The sequence below is a fragment of the Ovis aries genome, chromosome 3 (genome assembly GCF_016772045.2).
Source record: "Ovis aries strain OAR_USU_Benz2616 breed Rambouillet chromosome 3, ARS-UI_Ramb_v3.0, whole genome shotgun sequence".
Taxonomy (NCBI): Eukaryota; Metazoa; Chordata; class Mammalia; order Artiodactyla; family Bovidae; genus Ovis; species Ovis aries.
Window position 1 is genome coordinate 36,039,231 of NC_056056.1, and position 18,641 is coordinate 36,057,871.

At 46.0% G+C, this 18,641-nt stretch overlaps 1 protein-coding gene across 1 annotated transcript in view; it reads right to left on the minus strand.

Moving 5' to 3' along the window:
• Window positions 1-18,641, minus strand: part of ALK (ALK receptor tyrosine kinase) — a 741,252-nt gene that overhangs the window by 11,045 nt on the left and 711,566 nt on the right. The window contains exons 24-26 of the mRNA XM_015093875.4: window positions 13,097-13,194; window positions 9,008-9,100; window positions 6,357-6,458 (exon numbers count right to left, since the gene is read on the minus strand). Coding sequence (XP_014949361.3) covers window positions 6,357-6,458; window positions 9,008-9,100; window positions 13,097-13,194 — 293 coding nt within the window. The remainder of the gene's footprint in view (window positions 1-6,356; window positions 6,459-9,007; window positions 9,101-13,096; window positions 13,195-18,641) is intronic.

Here is an 18,641-nt window from a genome sequence, read left to right on the forward strand (position 1 = left end):
ATTAACATTTGAATTCCAGATAAACAAGAAATACATTTTTAGTATTAGCATATTCCAGTTGGACTTCCCAGCTGGCACTAGTGGTAAAGAACCCACTGGCCAGTGCAGGAGACACAAGAGACGAGGGTTCGATCCCTGGGTCAGGAAGATCCCCTGGAAGAGGGCATGGCAACCCACTCCAGTAGCCTTGCCTGGAGAATCCCATGGACAGAGAAGCATGTGGAGCTTCAGTTCACAGGGTCGCAGAGAGGTGGATGGGACTGAAGCGACTTAGCACACATTCATATCCCAAATACTGCATGAGACATACCAAAAAATTATTCACTGTTCATGTGAAATTTCATTTTAACTGGCCATTTTGTATTTTATCTAGTAATCCTACAGATCAAGTAAATATATATTTTGTATGCCAATTTTTTTAAAATCACTGATAAGGTAAGCCTGTCTCAAATATGAGCCACAAGGCCCAAAGCTTTGCACCGAAGCATTCAAAAATCAAATAAGACAAATATTTTAAAAAAACCCACATTGTTTCTTCTGATATAAAACCTATTCTTCCTAAAATTATAGAAATAGCTTGAGTGATTGCAGATGAAATTATCTTAGAAATTTGAATCAATAAAGATAATCTGATAAAAAAATTTTAAAGTCACATTGTGCCTGGAAAATCCCATGGATGAAGGAGCCTGGTGGGCTGCAGTCCATGGGATCGCGAAGAGTCGGACACGACTGAGCGACCTCACTTTCACTTTTCACTTTCATGCATTGGAGAAGGAAATGGCAACCCACTCCAGTGTTCTTGCCTGGAGAATCCCAGGGACAGGGGAGCCTGGTGGTCTGCTGTCTATGGGGTTGCACAGAGTCGGACATGACTGAAGTGACGTAGCAGCAGCAGCAGCAGCAGCAGCAGTGCTATGTTTATCAGCCTTTTAAAACTCACATCTCCTGTGTCTCCTGCATTGGCAGGCAGATTCTTTACCACTGCACCACCTGGGAAGTTCCATGATATAAATAAACCACAATTTTATTTTTCCATCCTCCCCTTGAGTGACAGGCTATCTTTGTTTATTCTTTATTGTAAACAATGTTGCAGATGAACACTTTACCCAAGTCTCTCTAATTCAGGCACTTAGATTGCTGGGTTGTAGGATATGCAATGGAGAACGCAATGGCACCCCACTCCAGTACTCTTGCCTGGAAAATCCCATGGATGGAGGAGCCTGGTGGGCTGCAGTCCATGGGATCGCGAAGAGTCGGACACGACTGAGCGACCTCACTTTCACTTTTCACTTTCATGCATTGGAGAAGGAAATGGCAACCCACTCCAGTGTTCTTGCCTGGAGAATCCCAGGGACAGGGGAGCCTGGTGGTCTGCCGTCTATGGGGTTGCACAGAGTCGGACATGACTGAAGTGACGTAGCAGCAGCAGCAGCAGCAGCAGCAGTGCTATGTTTATCAGCCTTTTAAAACTCACATCTCCTGTGTCTCCTGCATTGGCAGGCAGATTCTTTACCACTGCACCACCTGGGAAGTTCCATGATATAAATAAACCACAATTTTATTTTTCCATCCTCCCCTTGAGTGACAGGCTATCTTTGTTTATTCTTTATTGTAAACAATGTTGCAGATGAACACTTTACCCAAGTCTCTCTAATTCAGGCACTTAGATTGCTGGGTTGTAGGATATGCAATGGAGAACGCAATGGCACCCCACTCCAGTACTCTTGCCTGGAAAATCCCATGGATGGAGGAGCCTGGTGGGCTGCAGTCCATGGGGTCACTAAGAGTCAGACACGACTGAGCGACTTCACTTTCACTTTTCACTTTCACACATTGGAGAAGGAAATGGCAACCCACTCCAGTGTTCTTGCCTGGAGAATCCCAGGGACAGGGGAGCCTGGTGGTCTGCCGTCTATGGGGTTGCACAGAGTCGGACACGACTGAAGCTACTTAGCAGCAGCAGCAACAACAGCAGCAGCAGCAGCAGCAGCAGGATATGCAAGTGCTTGGTGCTCTGTGATGACTTCAAGGGGTGTGATGGACAGGGATGAGAGGGAGGTCCAGGAGTGAGGGGATCTATGTATACATACAGCTGATTCACTTCGTTGTATGGCAGTAACTAACACAATATTGTAAAGAAATTATACTCCAATTTTAAAAAATTACACAGTTACCCAAATTACTATCTGTACCTGGAGAGGGTAGGTGGGTGGTGCTCTAACTTGGGTGCACATGGAATGACCTGAGGATTCCTTAAGATGCAGATTTTTGGACCCCACTCCTAGAGTTTCTGCTTTATAAGGCCTGGGGTGGGATTGAGAATTTGAGTTTATGACAAGGTCCCAGGTGATGCTGATACTGTTGATCAGAGGACCACACATTGAGACCCACTGGGTTTGGGTAAGTCAAATCTCAGTGGCTTCGAACAACAAAACCTCTTATGCACATTATCCAAAAATGGACCAGAGGAGGGACTCTGATCACCATGGCTCCTCTGTCTTCTGACCTTATCTCAATGCAAGGCTTTCAGAATCTGGAGGACTCTTGCCCATTTTCTTGGTTTCCCACTTTGCTGTTGAGAAATTCAATTGTTTGGATTCCCTGTCTCTCATCTCTGATAATTTTTTACTATGATTTTATTTGTATCCTTGGAAACTTTTACCACCTTGATCACCATCGGTCTGGAGTTTCACAATGATGTGTTCATGTGGTTGCTCTTTTTATTCACAGCACTTAGCACTTGCTGGATGCTTTCATTCTGAAAACGTATGTCCTTCTGGGAAATCTTCTTGAATTATTTCTTTGATGTTTTTATTCCCTTCATTTCTGCTCTTCATTCTTTCTGGGACTCCTATTTGTCAGCTAATTGGGTCTAATGGTCTAATCCTTTTAAATTGTCATTCCTTTCCTATCTATCCCATCTATTTATAGTCATTTTATTTTCTAGAAGATTTATTCAACTCTGTCTTCCAATTTTTCTATTACTTTCACACATCTATTATCATCTTTTTTAAAAAAAAACACTTTATTTTCTTAAGAACAGTTTTAGGTTGTGAAGAAATTATGAAGATAACACAGGAAGTTCCCACATGCCTCACACTCAGTTCCATGGTTAGCATTAATGTGACACATTTGTTACAAGTAATGAGCCAATATTAAGGAATTATTATTAGCTAAAGCCCATAGTTTATTCAGGTCTCCTTAGCTTTTGCTGAATTTCCTTTTTCTGTTCTAGGACTCCATTAGAATATCACTTTATGTTTAGCGGTCATGTTTCCTTAGGCTATTCTTGACTTTGGCAACTTCTCAGATTTTCCTTGTTTTTGATGACCTTGACAGTTTCAAAGAATTCTGGTCAGGAATTCTATAGAATGTCATATCAGGATTTGTCTGTTTTCCTTATGATTAGACTGGAGTTAATGGGTCTGGGGAGAAAGACCTCAGAGGTTAACTACCATTTCATCATATGTCAAGGTACGTGCTGTCAACATGATGTACTGCTGTTGATGCTGACCTTGACTGCCTAGCAGAGGTAGTGTCTGCCAAGTTTCTTTCTTCCCCCTGCTTTTCCCTCTCTGTGCTTTTGGAAAAAAATGCTGCTGTGTGCTGGCCATATGGGCTCCAGGGAACTAGACTCCATCTCCTTGAAGGCTCTCTTATCACATATTTCTATCCAGGAGCTTTTTCCCTAAGAACATTTAAAATAATTAAGTAAGTAATTTTTGGCTGCACCGGGTCTTAGTTGCTGCATGCAGGATCTTTCCTTGCGGTGTGCGGACTCAGTCTTCGCGGCACGCGGGTTTAGTTGCCTCTTGGCATGTGGGAGTTTAGTTCCCCAACCAGGGATCAAACCCGTATCCTCTGCATTGAAGGCATATTCTTAACCACTGGACTGCCAGGGAAGTCCCAAAAACATTGTTTTAAATAATCATTTGTCCTTAAGATTATGGTTACAATAAGGTTAACTTTCTGAGGATATTGTTTTCAAAAGTTTTCCTAAACTTTCTGCATTCTTCTCCCTCCAAGTTCCTTTGCATATGTTTGCTTCCATCAGATCAGAATCTTTTCTCAAGTATCTGTGGATTCTTGGCTCTCTATTCATATATTAAGATTGGAACCCGGCAAGATGGGAAGCTCTGTGTAGATGAGGCTTGCTAACTGGTGGGTAACTGACTTGCTTGTTTCACAAGGGGCCTTCGTTTCCTGGTTGCTATGACAGCGTACCACAGACTTGATGACTTAAGACAACAGAAGTTTTTTCTCTCACAGTTACGAAGGCTGGATGTCTGAAGTCAGTATTGAGAGCTGAAAGCGAAGTGCATGCGGGACCACACTGTTCCTTGCCTCTTCCGGCTTCTGGAGGCTGCTGGAACGTCTTGACTTGTGGCCACATCTCTTCAACCTCTGCCTCTGTCCTCTGGGTGTGAGGCACATCTCCCTCTGCCTCCTGTGAGGCACTGGTGATGCAGACTCCTTCTCCTAATGAGGGTTTCTGGGATGAGAGCCCGATACCATCGGAGGGCCATTTTTCAGCCCACTAGCACTTGTGATGTCTAAAGTTTTTCTCTGCATGGGTCAGTTCCTTCAATGAGAATCTTCTGATCTCATCCTGCCTAGTTGCCGTGTGCTCGGCACTGAGGGGAGAGAGGAGGCATGCGCCTTTAAGTGGGCAGACTTCTTAAACTCTACTATATATGCTTATAGTAGAGAATCCACCCTTGCTGATGTCTGATATCCCCAAGGTCAGAAAGAATTAAATTCTTCAGAGAGGGAACCCCTAGCCTTGTGTGATGGTAGAGGAGGGGCAGAGGTGAGGGAATGATCTAGTTACTTTCTAAACAGATCTGTAACTCATTTTCCTATCTGCTGCACCTCTACTTGGAGGTGCTGGCACCTTCTATTCCTGGGTCTTTCTGGGGCTCCTGACCAGGCAGAGTGAAGCAGGCTACTTCAAGATGGACGTAGGTGTCAACTTTCTAGTCTCAAAAGTAAGGGACCGGGCTTCTCTGGTGGTTCACATGGTAAAGAATCCATCTGGAATGCAGAAGACATGGGTTTGATCCCTGGGTTGGGAAGATCCCCTGGAGAAGGGAAGGGTTACCCACTCCAGTATTCTGGCCTAGAAAATTCCATGGACAGAGGAGCCTGGCAGTCTACAGTCCATGGAGTCACAAAGAGCTGGACACGACCTAGCCACTAAGCACACACACACAAGTAAGGGACCGTTTGTCTGTAAACTTTCCAGTTTCCAAAACTGTGTCATCGTTGTCTGTGTCCTTGTGGATTTTTATGCAAAAAAGATTCCTCTGTGAGTGTGTGTATTTTGGGAGGGAACACAGGTTGACTGCCATTTAAAATTACGTGTTGCTCTAGTAGGAATTATGTAAAACAGTATGGAGAGTGCTCAAAAAATTAAAAATAGAACTACCTTAAGATCTAGCAATCCCACCTCTGGGTATACATCCAAAGGAAATAAAATCAGTATTTTGAAGAGGCATCTGCACTCCCATGATCACTGCAGCATTACTCACAATAGCCAAGATATGGAAACAACCTAAATACTGATGGATGGATGAATGGATAAAGAACACGTGGCATGTATTTTACACATACACACACACACACAGGAATATTATTCAGCCTTAAACAAGAAGGAAATTTGCCATTTGCAACAACAGGGATAAACCTGGAGGACAGTATGCTGAGTGAAATAAATCAGGCACAGAAAGACAAGTGCCACATGACCTCACTTATCAGTGGACTCGCAGAAACAGAGAATAGAATGATGATTGCCAGGGAAGGAGAGGCTAGTCAAGGAGTACAGGTCTCAGTTTTGCGGGATGAATGATTTCTGGAGATCTAATGTGCAGACAGTTTTCCAAACTGATTTTTAGCTGTAGATCACCATCACTGATATTCCTGTGCTGATAATAATTTCTTTTTCTCTGTTATTCTGTCAGTTGGAGAATTTCATTGATCATTTTTCTAATCTTAACTCAATGTTGTATTCCTGGGATAAATCCAACTTTGTTATTATGTTAAAAAAAATTACATGTGGCTCTGTGTGTGGTCCACCAGCCTGCAGCAGACCACACAGCCCGGGAATTTGTGAGAAATGGAACTTCTCAGTGACCTCAGACTTCTTAAATCCTAAGCTCTCAGGGTGGGGTCCAGCATTCAGTTGTGTCTTACCAAGACTTCCTGGTGACTCTGATGCTCTGTTGATGTGGGCCCTGCTATAGAGGTATGCTGTCTTCTCTCCTATCCTTCCACAAGAGAGTGTGGGCTTGTTTGACTCATGAGCTCTACTTGAAGGCTCATGGTGAGACCTGGATGAGGGCAGCAGAAAGACTCACCACGTGTCTGTTTTAGAAGTAAATATTCCTTCCATGAAGGCCTCCGGGGGCATCCACTTGACTGGCAGCATTGCACAGCCTCCCTTTCGGTAGTAGCTTGCTCTGCAGGGAGAAGAGAGAAGACTCGGTTCTGGAGATGGCTCTGAGCCAGGTACCTTGAGAGAGTGGCAAAAAGCAAGGTCTATGAACTGAAATTAACGAGGGGCTCTTGTGGTTCGGGGGGACAGCAGGGGACACAGATCATCTAGTTAACAACCTTAGTGTCACTTAATAGGAGACGAAACAGCGGAGGTGTGAAAGAAAAGATCTATGCAATGGCTAAAATACCCGCTAGCAGATGGTTAGATTTCCCTGATGGATTTTGTTTACTGTAACTCACAGTGAATACCATTACTCCAACCTTACGAGTATAGTTCCTGATGATCCACGGTAATGCGAGATACACAATGGGAGGACAAAGAGCAGGGCTGGTGTCCTACTAGGCTGGGTCCTCCTCGGCACTCACACAGCATCCAGTTCAACACAGGCACGTGACTCCAAGTCCTCTAGGTGGCTGGTGGGAAGCTGCTTCCTTTAGCACAGCCCCCAGGGAAAATACAGGCCTGGGGTGGAGCTGGCGTCTGAGGGATGAGGTAACTAGTTTTTGTCAGTGACATCATTAATGCGACTCCCTGATAAAAAAAAAAAAACTAATAAATTCATTCCTACCTCTGAAGCCAGCTCCACCCCAGCCTTGTGTTCTTGTGCCTGGTATGTTATGGGAGGTGGATTCCTACCAGCTGCCTAGATTAATTACTTCAAAAAATAACTGACTGAAATATGAATTGAGTGGTTAGCTGACTCCTTGGAAAAGACCCTGGTGCTGGGAAAGTTTGAGGGCAGGAGGAGGAGGGGTCGACAGAGAATGAGATGGTTGGATGGCATCATTGACTCAATGGACATGAGTCTGAGCAAACTCTGGGAGATAGTGAAGGACAGGGAAGCCTGGCGTGCTGCAGTCCGTGGGGTTGCAAAGGGTCAGACACGTCTGAGTGACTGAACAACAACGTGTGAGGTATTCTGCCACGTGCTGAGGACAGAAATAAGTCATAGTCTCTCTCTTCCAAGGATATGGTTTGGTGGAAGAAACAGACATAATTAACTGCAATAAGAACACACATATGATGACGAAAGTATGTATTCAAGAGGAAACTCAGTGACCAAAGGAGAATGGGTTTGTTTCACCTGGGGTGGGGGTGGTGGGTGGAAAAGCAGGGAAGAGTTTCTTGGGGGTGCTGATGAAGCTGAATGCCAAAGAAAGTCTCGCAGGAAACATTCGTGACACACACTGTTGCACGGGGCCTGTGGGAAGCAGGGGGCTGTAGGGAAGCTAGGGTGCTGAAGTCTAGAGTTGGGACCTGTCAGTGCTGAGGACGTAAGGGAAGGGTCAGACCACGTGACTCGTTTAGTCTCGCTGCAGCATTTGAGTCTTAGAGCACAGGCAGTCCTGGGTGCTCCGAGACAGGAGGTGAAGGAACGCTGAGGCTCTGGGTGGTGGAAGAGGGTGAGCGGAGCTTTCCAGGTATGTGGTGGGTATCAGTGGTAGATAACAGTAGGTGAAACACTGCTGACCCTGAGTTTCCCTGCGCTGCTGCCCTGCGCTAACAGGATGCCATCAGCATTCTCATCCTAGGAGACTGCTACCAGTTCCTTGGGAGGCTGACAGGGGTCTCCCTTGTTGTCTGAAGACTGAAAGGTCTACCTGACCCCCTCTCCTTACTCAACTGCTGGATTAGGGAACTGTAATTAGTGTAATTGGTGACTATGCCAGAGAGTGGCTCGCTCAGCTCATGGAGTGAGTCACTGTTGTTAATAATTAGACAAAGATGAAACTAGGGGTTGGGAAGAGAAGTGTGGGATAGTATACAATAGAGGTTTTTTTTCTTTGCAGTTAAAATTTTTATTTTATTGATTTCTTTTTAATTAATTACTTAATTGGCTGCACTGGGCCTTAGTTGTGGCACACAGGATTTTTGAATTTTGTTGTGGCATGTGGGATCTAGTTCCCTGACCAGGGACGAAACGCAGGCCTCCTGCATTAGGAGAGCAAGTCTTAACCAATGGATCACCAAGAAAGTCCCCTGTTTTGTTTTTTTGTTTGTTTGATGTAGCCTCGAGAATGTGACAGGAAAAAAGAAATGAAGCTGAGCTAAGTACTGACGGGCTTTGAACTATACTTCCATGTCTCCTGGCGTGGGAAATGCAGAGCAATGTGCTGGGCCCAGTCTCCTCTCAGTTCTAAGGAGCTCTTGCCTAGGGTAATGGAAGCTAAGTCTGTTTGGAATTCCTGAGTATTGAGGAAAGGGGTTAATTAAGCTAAAGTTTACCTAGAAACTTTTTCCAAGTGAAGTATCCAGGTTATTCTGTCTCAGAACATGCTAGGATTAAAGAGTTGGAACCAGAAAAACAATCTAATTAACAGGTTAGTGTCAATTATTGCAGGCAGAGAGATCCTAGAATTACTCCTTCAGGCATGAACAATAATTAAGGCTGCCCCTGTGCTGAAAAGGAACTTAATGCCATTTTAGGCGGCAGGTTGACAAGGCACCAGAGTACTCTAGGGATGCGCTTGAGAAGGTGAGCTCTGATGGGTGATGGCAGTCTTCACTCACCTGTAGATGTCACGGGCCATTCCGAAGTCTCCAATCTTGGCTACTCTTCCAGGGCCTGGGCAGGTCAAGAGGCAGTTCCTGGCGGCAATGTCCCTGGGATGAAAAAAAAAAGAGAAAATGCATTTCGTAATTTCATTCCTAAAAAGATAAAGGTATAAGAATCACAAGAATTTTCACCTCCAATCTAAAGTTCAAATAGTTCCCTTTTCTTCTCTGTATTTCCTTTACTACATTAGACTTCAGTATGAAAGAAATAGCTAAGCAATTCTAGGTCTCAGAACCAACAGGGAAATGGAAAAGGATTAGGGGAGATGATTGAAAACGTTTAATGGGATAATAATAATGAAAATAACTATAATAGGAACTAGAAAATTGATTGTCCTTTTACCAGGTACTTAAGCACTGTTCTAACTGCTTCATATCTAATTCTCACCATAGCCCTGTAAGACACAAGGTGCTAGTATTATCCTTATTTTATCAAAAAGCTTAAAAGAAGATAATAGAGGGACATAGAAATGTGTTTGGCCTTTGGCTATTGTTCTGTACCGATTGCTGGTTGGTTTCTGCCGGTTGTGTGACAGAGTGTTCTGGAACAGCATGGTTCCCATGAGATTCAAGTAGGTCAAGGCATTCCCCAAATATTTCTAGTTTTATATTTTAATACGCCATCATAGTTTTTACATCCATGATTTTATCTAAAGCCTTTGTTAAGCTGTATGCATCATAGCTATGAGGCCAAAGAATCACTTCTTTCCTGTTATAAAGTTATCTTGTCTTAGTCATTACGTTCTAGTTGTTAGGGCCTATTCTTCCATAGCATGCATGTAAGGCTGGATCAGAAGCTTTCCAAGACTCATCAGCTTCTACTCACTGACTGCTAACCCATTCTTGAGTTGCACGTGGGGGTTAAAGATGTAGCCAGACGAAGTTTGGAATGTTGTTGTTGTTTAGTTACTAAGTCATGTCTGACTCTCTGTGGCCCCGTGGACTGCAGCACACCAGGCTTCCCTGTCCCTTCACTATCTCCTAGAGTTTGCTCAAACTCATGGAATGGGTTTCTAATAATATTAAAGTCCTGGACAGAAAAAAATAGTACTTCTTGGGGGGAGTGGGTGGCGTTTTTATACTTTCAACTGGTTTCATGATCATTGGCTGAGAAAGAAGGATCATGGAAAATAAACAGCTGGATAGTATTTTTAAAAAAATAGATCTGGATGGGGGTTCATGGCTTAGGATAGCAGAACAATTGGTCAGGGTGGGAGATGGGTGTTATTAATGCCACTGCCCCAATTCAGAAGTTTTAAGTTGAATTTTGAGGAGCAATGGTGCATAAAATGCCCTAAGAAAACCATAAAAGCATAACATATATGACATCAAAAAGAAGAAAATATAGGAGGATATATAGCCATTGCTTCTCAAGAGAAATATAGTGAAGTCAACCAACAACAATATTTATAGCTCTGGAAAGGTCTTTCCGTTGATGTGCATGGAATGGTTGCTTAAAAAATTGATCTTGAATTTAATGGCAAGAAAGTAAATGTAATATTATAGAACACACCAAGAATTGGTAGAATGACACATATTTCTTGAAATGGCAATGAACCATGTCCAAAGGAAACAGATCTAATAGAAAAATGGGAGTGTGTGGATCTGCGAGGGAGTCCACTCTGAATTCAGGAGGTGTGTGCGCATGGGAGTCTGTGAATCTTCAGGCAGATGGTGAAGGAGAGAGAATTAAGGTAAACCTATGGGGGGAGGGTGCCATCAGCCTCGAGCCAGTTAGAAGATATAAAAAGATGCTTTCCTAAAACCAATTACCCCGGAAGACAGCTTTGACTGAGATGGACAATTTCTGCTAATCGTCACCTTTTGCTTATAAAGCAGATCATCGAACATACTGTTGATTCAATCTTTGACAATTTCATTTCTTGAAAAAGATAAAAGAAGCAACAAAATATTACTCTGGGATCTTATTGTGACCTTCAGCAACTATTTACAGATATGGAAGCAATAGGAATCTTGAGTGAATTTTTGCTCCTTGTTATCTTATTTTCAGTAATAACAGGGCACTGGATATAGTCAAAATGTATCATCCCTCAGGAAAGTAGATTTCAAAACGTCAGAGGAAAAGTAGACACGATCCCTCAGTCAGAGAATCTGGACACTTGGTGATTAACGTGGGTGTGGAGATGAAAAGGCAGAGATGACCTCGAGGAGAAGTGAAGGGAGAGATCTGAAGTCACTAAGGGGATGGGTCACATTGCTCTCAGATGGGCTCAGACTTAGCGGAGGTAGACATGAGATGGAGAGACATTTATTCTTTCCAGGTGCACCAAGCTGAGAAACCATAGTGGAAAAGAATGTGAAAAAGAATGCATACTTTGCCGTACAGCAGTAACACAACATTGTAATTCTACTATACTTCAAAGAAAAAAAAAAAAGAAAGATGGAAAGATGGCTCTAGCCAAGGACTTATTCTAAAAAGAGCACAACCCTGTCACGTCTGAGCAACAATAAAGCCCAGAGCTGAGATTTATGGAAAGTTCTGGACACAATAAAAAGGGCAAGGACAACAGTGGCAGGGCTGACCTGTGCTGTGAAGCAGAGAGTGTGGCTTTGGGTGAGAACAGAAGAACTGGGGCTCGGCTTCTCTCTTGCTTCTGTTATTTCTATCAAGCACAGGGATCTGCAAGCTGGAAAGGCTGAGACTCAAGAGGAAGCTCTGAGGGCCAAAATGATGAAGCTACAAAGGATGAGCCAGTGTGAGCTTCTGGCCTTGTTTTCAGAATGATTTCAGTAAACTAGGCCAGTGTATTTCCTGATCTTTATCCCCTTTATTAGGGAAGAAAACATAGCTTGTTATCTACCTCCATGCTCTTCTCTTTCTACACTCTCACAGTGTCTCTCATTCTCTACGTTATTTTTACATACTCTAAGGATTGCAGCATGTCTTATACTCTTTGATGGGTTCATGAATGTTTGAGAGTTCATGAGTAAGAGTTTAAGAGTAAGGTTATTATTTACTAAATGAGAAACAAATCATTAGGAAGAGCTTTGCAAAGAGTCTAACAATCTATTTAACTTTTCAAGTTGCAGAATCAAGCTGTCTGTTGAGAAAGCCATGGATAGCCACGTGGAAAGAAATTTGTGTCATTTTTTATGTCTATAGCGTTACACACGGACTTGATGTACGAGTGCAAACATCAATTAAACACAAGGGTCAGTCATATAGAGTAGAAGAAATGAAGTACAGAGGTAAAGGAAATAATTCTCATTCTTCATTTCTGAGTATTTTAGAAAAAAAATAATTTATCCAATAAACATTTATTGTGTGCCACTATATGCTGGGGATGTAAAGATGAATAAAATAGGGTTGTTGCCTTTGATTTATCCATAGCCAGAAAATACAAACTTAAACTTCCCTTAGGGAACCCAATTTTTTAGATGATGTGGCATGCTTGGTCACTTAGATGGGCCTCACTATTTGTGATCCATGGACTGTGGCCCTCCAGGCTCCTCTGTCCGTGGGGATTCTCCAGGCAAGAATACTGGATTGGGTTGTTATTTTCTTCTCCAGGGGATCTTCTGACCCAGGGATTGAACCCTGGATGCTTTGACAGGCAGATTCTTTACCACTGAGCCACCTAGGAAGCTCAGTCTTCTAGATACGGAAACATTAACATGACCTAGGACTTGACACAGGCGGGGGTCCCTGCAGGAGGCCAGGCAGAGCTCATCCGGGTCTCCAGTGCTGATATAGATGTTTTATGACCCCACTTTGCTTCCCTGGTGGCTCAGTTGTTAAAGAATCCACCTGTAACGTGGGAGACCTGGGTTTGATCCTGCGGTCGGGAAGATCCCCTGAAGGAGGGCATGACAACCCACACCAGTATTGTTGCCTGGAGAATCCCCCTGGACAGAGGAGCCTGGCGGGCTACAGTCCATGGGGTTGCAAGGAGTCAGACAGGACTGAGTGACTAAGCACAGCACAGCACATGATCCCACTTTACATAGGGGCCAAACAAAGCCCTGGGGACACGTAGTGGAGCATCTGGAAGGTGAGGGCAGAGCAAGGTCACTTAGACTCACCGGTGGATGAAGTGATTCTCCTCTAGATACTGACAGCCGCAGGCGATGTCCCGAGCCACGTGCAGGAGATCCAGCATGACCAGGGAGGAGGGCTGGTTCTGTAGGAGACAGTAGTGACCGGCTGGTGAGGAGCTCTCAGGGGAGAGGAGGTCTGAAACACTGGACTCCCGTGCTCACCAGGAGGTCAAATGCAGGCTCGTCACCCTGGGGTCTTGGCCCTGGCTGCACATTTGTGATCACCGGCAGATGCATACAAATGCACATGCCTGGGCCTCAGCCCGGAACAATGACTCCACCTCTGTGCGGGCACAGCGTTTACAGAGTCACAGCTGCCAGGTGAGTGGGGCCGGAACCTACACCACAGACGTCCTGCCCCTTCGTGTTTCTTTCTGCCCACTCTTCCACCACTATCTTCATAAACATTTGAATCACTAAACATACAAACAGGCCTGTGAGGAAATCAAGGCAGGGTAGTGTTGCTTTAAAATGCTCTATTTAAAAATAAAAAAAATTAACTTTCTTCAAGAAGACCTAGATCTAAAGTGGACTGAAAAAGCGAACCTTCCAGAAAATACTGGGCAGCTGAAGAGCTGTCTCTGGCTTTCCTGCATGAGGTCCCTTTTGTGCAAAAGTTGCTGCACCCCCCTCCCCAAACCGTCCTGGGATGCAGCCTGGCTCTCCTTCCCCCGTCTGGTGCGGCGGCCAGAAGTCTTTCCTGAGGGCTGCGCCCTTCTTGGTGTCTTCTCAATCCCTAACCCCCGAGTCCGCAGCAGCATGTCCTCAGGCAGTGTCGCGTGCACTGTGCTGCTCAGGGCTTGTTCCACCACGTCCCCAAGGAAACCTCGAGGCTCCCGAGGCAGGGCCTTTGGCGTCCACTTCCATGGTCTCCAGCGCAATGCTTAGCTCACTGCCGAGGTTCAGTGAACAAGGGGGTTTGTTGGTTGATCACAGCCGAACTAGGGTTTTCCAGATGCTGCCACAGATCAGGGCCTCCCTGGGACTCTTTGGAGCAATAGCGTGGGTTGGGGGAGGTGGTGAGGAGTTTGTGTGGGGCCTGCTTCAGTTCCAGGGGAGACGACTCAGGGAGGGGAGCATTTGCTGCCCATGGACCATCAGGCAGTCCCCTACCTGTAAGAGGGCAAGTCCCAGGGCCTTTGATGCAATGTCCTGTGTGGTCAGTAGGCAAGCAAGGTTACCTCCATATTGACGGTGAGAGGGCTGAGGGCTCAGAGAGGCTCAGCTAGTAGGGTGGAGCTGAAACTGCCCTGACCTGGGCTTTTAGGGTTTGGATTGGGGGAGGCGGGATTCTGGGAGTTAAAATTGAGTTTCTTAGGAGGGCATGTCTGAGAAGGGCTGGCGTTCCCGTGGACTCAGTGCACGGCACCCGCGCGAGCACAGATACAGCACACAGAGTACATTTCAGTGCTCGGTTGAGCTGAGCTGGGCTTCATCCTACTGGGTCCCTTACTGGCTGTGTGCCCTGGGGCTGATGGCACTCCCTCTGTCCAAGCCTCCGTGTCCTTGTGTGTGACAGTGCTGTGACACTCTCAGCCTCCCTGGTTGTTCTGAGGACTCAGCAAGAGGCACAGAGTGAGTGCTTCACAGGGGGCTCTGCATTCATGGAGGGGGCTACTCCGTGGAGGGCGCTGTTGGGGACTTGAGAAGTGGCTCATGTGTCTGGCTTCTCCCAGGACCTTGTTAGGGTCAGAAGTACTGGGCACTGGGAGAGACAGAGTCTCCATTTCCTGGGGACAAGAAAAGTAATATATTTTTGAGAGAAGTATTCATCCATCTTGCTATAATATTAGGACAATATTTTCTCTTTCCAGGAAAATTCTTTCTGTTCCTGCCAAAGAGGACCATTCCTAGCGCTCTTGGAGTCTCTTTGTGTCTTAGCCCCCATCACTCAGGACGCAAGGACCATTGATGTCTCAAATGCTCCATAAGTCTGCTGCACTGCAGGGGCTAAATCTTCTCAGGCATTAGCCCAGGGGCCGCGTTTATCGGGGCTCCCTGTCTGTGGCTGTTCAGAGCAAATTAACTGCACCAATAATCAGTCTTCACAGAAGCAGATCGTCTGTAACCCAAGAGGTGTGTCTGCATATGTGTGTGTGAGTGTGTGTGTGTGTGTGTGTGTGTGTGTGTGTGTATGTGTGTGTGTGGTGGTGGGGGTCTGTGGATGCTGTGACAAGACCGATATTGAAAACGAGCAGTGCAGAGCATAGCCAGTGTGCCATCTGTATCCAGCCCGGCCAAAGGAGGAGTTGGAACCAGGGCTCTTTTTCCTTGATTTGCTACTGAGTGTGGCACTTCCTTTGACAACTTCAGGCAGTTTTTATTCTGTCCAATACTCAGAGAGGGTTTTATCCAGTACCTCCCGAAGCAGGCTGTAGGATGGAATTCAATCAAATAGGTATGGAAATTCCTGGATTAAATAGGCTTCTTCATCAGAGGAATTATCAGAGTCTTTGCTACACACTAGTGTGTATTGAGAATCAATCAGAGGGGAGTCTGTGTGGCTCTGAAACTGGCTTGACCATGGAATTCTTTTGAGCATGCCTGTGAGTGTGTACCACTCAGGGTTCTGCTATTCCCATTAGGACACTGTTTTGACCAATATCTTACTTTGGCTCACAGTTCCTGAGGTGCTATTTCCAAAGGATAATGTATATACTGATAGAAGAGAATAATATTGATAATAATAATAATACTTCCTTAAGTAGCTCCTGCATTTAGAAACGAAGGATCACAGGACATGGGGGAGGAACAGTTTCACCAAGGGAAAAGCAGAATAAGGATACATTTTTAAATTGATGGCTGAGAGTAAGAGGGAAAGATGAAAGGAAGCAGCAAAGAATGAAGACAGGGACACAAGATATGAAAAGTGGCAAAAATCCATTTTGAAAAGTGATGAGAATGGTGCTGGGCCTCAGATTCCTGGCTCTGGACATGGTCAAAAAAAATGCACTCAACGATTTGTGGAGGCAACATTAGTACTTGGCAAAATCGAAACCAAAGATGAAAACCTAAGCTTTAGTGGCAATCAGAGGTTCTCATCTCTATGCTGTGCTCTCTGGCGTCCAGGAGCCGCCATGCATATGCAGCATCTTCTCCAGAGCCACTACCTACCAGACTACCATTCCCCAAGCAGGTGTAGATGCTATAGTGGGCAATGGCTGCCCCCTTTAATACAGAGATTACTGACTCCTTGATGGCCTTTGTCATTATTGATTGAATCAACTGATACTAAAAGATAGCTACTAGCCTATATCTGACATATATTAAATCCTCAGTAAAATTTTGTTCAGTAAAGAGGGGGGTCTGCAAAATTATATTGACATTAAAAGGGTCCTTCCTTCTTGAGGTGGCGGGGTCCTGGGACCGAATGATGTTTCCCTCTGTACCCATGAATTTCATTTCCATGACAGACATAGTTGGCCCTGGCACCCATTCTGTCCTTTGAGTCCGTGTATCTATCATTACTTCATATCCATGCATTATCTGAAGCCAGAGCCTCTTAGACCCTCTCTGAGGTCCTTCCATCTTGATGTCTAGATGTCTAGCTGCTGAACCCCAGGGATGGCAGGAAGTGGGCACAGAGTGTGCGTCTGATTCTGAGCACGCGGCTGGGAGCCTGCACACAGCAGGTTAAGCCTGGAGAGATTCAGGAGCTTCAAACAAATGAACCAGGTGGACCTCAGACCTTTGAATTCAGTGAGTTCTAGCCTGGAGGCACAGCTCTGCCCGCCCCCTCCTCAGTGTGTGTATGTCTCCAGCCCCTATGTCCATCAGCCAGTCCCTCCCTCCTTCATCAGGATTTACTGATATTAGCTACCTCAGTCCACTATAAATCCTGGTCCTTTTTCAGTCAACTTGGTCCTCTCTCACTAAGTTGGAGTTTGTGGTTCTGAGAATCCATGCAGGACACCCAGCAACCTCCCACATGCCCTGCTCCCACCCCGGCTGGAAGTTGCTGCTGCAAACACATTTGCATGGGGTCACTCTGGAGGGCTGTCATCTGACATTTCACATCACCCATCATGGGCAGTAAGTGCCTCAGGAAGGACCAGCTCATCTGAGGTGAGTGGGTGTAAAGGAGAAAGGAGGATGCCTGGACTGCCGCCAAGATCTGGGAGCATGGTTGGCCAGAGAGTCACACAAAGAAGATCAGGGTCAAGGGTTAAAGGGAAGATTTGGTCGGGGGGATCCTGATCCTTAGAAGCACCTCTCTCCCAAGTAGAATTGACCTTCCCCTGGCTATGGGCATCCCTGGGGTGGTACCTGCAGCCAGAGGTTGGAAGCTGGCAGCAGGCTCCTGCCGTGAGCCTCCTTGAGGCGGCACTTGGGCAGGGAGGTGGTGGGAGATGTCAGTGATCTGTCTTCCTCACTGGTGCTTTGTTCTTTGAGACAACATCCAAATCATTATCAAGAGAGATACCCTTGCCTGTGAGAGAAGGAAGTACCCCTCCCTGAAGGTTCTCGGTCTTGCCAAGTAATGGGTTCTCAGATTCCCTTTACGAGGAAGTCACAATACTCTCTTGTCCTGAAGCCTTAGGAATGTCCAATGGGAAACCCAGAGCTGGACCTCCTCCCAGAGAGTGATGTCACATGTTCCCTGTTGGACATCTGCTGGAAGCACTGCTGAGATGCTCAGGGCACGAGGCTGAAGGCTCTGCTCTGCTGGGTAGGGGTGGGGAAGCTGAGACTGGTGCCCAGACCCTGGCAGAGATGCCTGCGTAGCTGGCGACCTTTGCTCTCAACCACCTGCCCTCACCTTGGCCCTCAGGGCTTCCCCATGGGGACCACAGGGATCAATAGCACAGCAGGCTGGAGTGAGCAAGGAATGAGGAGCCATAAGGCCTGAGTTCTAGTCCCAGCTCTTCCACTTCCTGTGTGACCTCAGCAAGTCACATAACCTCTCTGAGCCCCTGTTTTCCCGTCTCCAAAATGAGGTGAGATCTGTACCGTCTACTTCATAGGGTGGTTTTGAGAAATGTGAAAACTCTGGGGAGGAGGAGGACGGTGCTGCAGATGAGGGTTATCATGAGGTAGGCCCCTTCCTGCTCTCCCCTTCCTCAGGCCCCTTCCTCCTGCCAGGGGTGCTCAGGTGCACACGCTCATCCTCTCAATAAGTTAGATTGGATTCCTCTTAGACGGTCAGCCAGAGCCTTGCAGGAATGGTGTGGAGGCTCTTAAGAGCCCAAGTGAAGGTGGGAATTGGAGCAGGTGCAAACTTCTGAGGTTTCCACCACCACTTTGGGTCCATGTGAGGAGGGTGTTCAGTCCTGGTCTTCCTGTGGTCACGTGGCTGTCGGCCTCTCCCTGCTTTCCTTGGGGGTGGGGAGGGTACAAGTCTTCCCTGCGGTCCTCATAGTTCAGCAGCAACTTCAAGATGGCAGTTCCTAACTCAGGGTGTCTGCTCTGCTCCAGTTCCCTGGGCCCAGGACCTCTTGAAGACCCTGGCAGTGACGGGAGTGGACAGCCGGCCTCTGGGCTCACCCAGTGAGATGTGTTTTATAAACCAGGTCTGTCCGAGATGTTCTAG